The 1,044-nt window shown below is 57.3% G+C and overlaps 1 protein-coding gene across 1 annotated transcript; it reads left to right on the forward strand.

Moving 5' to 3' along the window:
* Positions 1-1,044, forward strand: LOC115916473 (leucine-rich repeat and fibronectin type-III domain-containing protein 3-like). Its single transcript, XM_030970207.1, is given in 3 exon segments — positions 1-150; positions 593-740; positions 743-1,044. Coding segments are annotated over 3 exon segments (600 nt in total).

Consider the following 1,044-nt stretch of genomic DNA (forward strand, 5'->3'; position numbering starts at 1 on the left):
ATGATCCCGGCGCCCAGCTCGTCGTTCTCGCTGTCGGACCTGGCGCCGGGCCGGCACTACGAGCTGTGCGTGCTGGCCGTGTTCTCGGAGGCGCGCAGCTCGCTGCCGGCCACGCGGCCCCTGGGCTGGGAAATGGGCAAAACAGGGACAGTTTTGGGGAAATGGTGGGAAAATGGGGAAATTTGGCGGGAAAATGGGGAAATTTGGCAGGAAAATAGGGAAATTTGGCAGGAAAATATGGAAAAGTGGCGGGAAATTGGGGGAAAATTGGATGGAAGAGGTGATGGAGGAATAGGAGATAGGGATGAGGAAGAGGCTGGAAAATAGGGAAAAAATTGTCAAAAATGTGGGAAAATGGCTGGAAAACACGGAAAAGTGGCTGAAAAACGTGGAAAAAAGGGATGGAAGAGGTGATGGAGAAATGGGAGATAGGGATGAGGAAGGGGCTGGAAAATAGGGAAAAAATGGTCAAAAACCATGGAAAAATGGCTGAAAATGTGGAAAAAAATGGAAAAAAAAGGGAAAAATGTGGAAAAAAATGGGAAAAAAAAGCCCAAACTGGGGATTTTCATGGAAAGCTTTTTTCCCCCAGGATGATCCCGGCGCCCAGCTCGTCGTTCTCGCTGTCGGACCTGGCGCCGGGCCGTCACTACGAGCTGTGCGTGCTGGCCGTGTTCTCGAGGCGCGCAGCTCGCTGCCGGCCACGCGGCCCCTGGGCTGCGCCCGCTTCTCCACGCGCGCCCCGCCGCGTGCCGCTCGCTGCAGCCGCAGTTCCTGGGCGGCACCATGATCATCGTCATCGGCGGCATCATCGTGGCCTCGGTGCTCGTCTTCATCTTCATCCTGCTGATGAAGTACAAGATCCACAACAACCAGCCCAAGGCCAAGGGCAAGTCCCACGTGTGCTCGCAGACCAACGGCGGCTCCGTGGGCAGGTCCAGCTCCTCCAAGCTGGAGCAGCTGGAATGTTCCGGAACGGCGGGGAAGGGCAGGGCGGGGGAGTGGGAGGGCGAGAAAGGGGAGGGGGCGGAGGTGGGGTCGTGA

The sequence above is a fragment of the Camarhynchus parvulus genome, unplaced genomic scaffold (genome assembly GCF_901933205.1).
Source record: "Camarhynchus parvulus unplaced genomic scaffold, STF_HiC, whole genome shotgun sequence".
Lineage (NCBI taxonomy): Eukaryota > Metazoa > Chordata > Aves > Passeriformes > Thraupidae > Camarhynchus > Camarhynchus parvulus.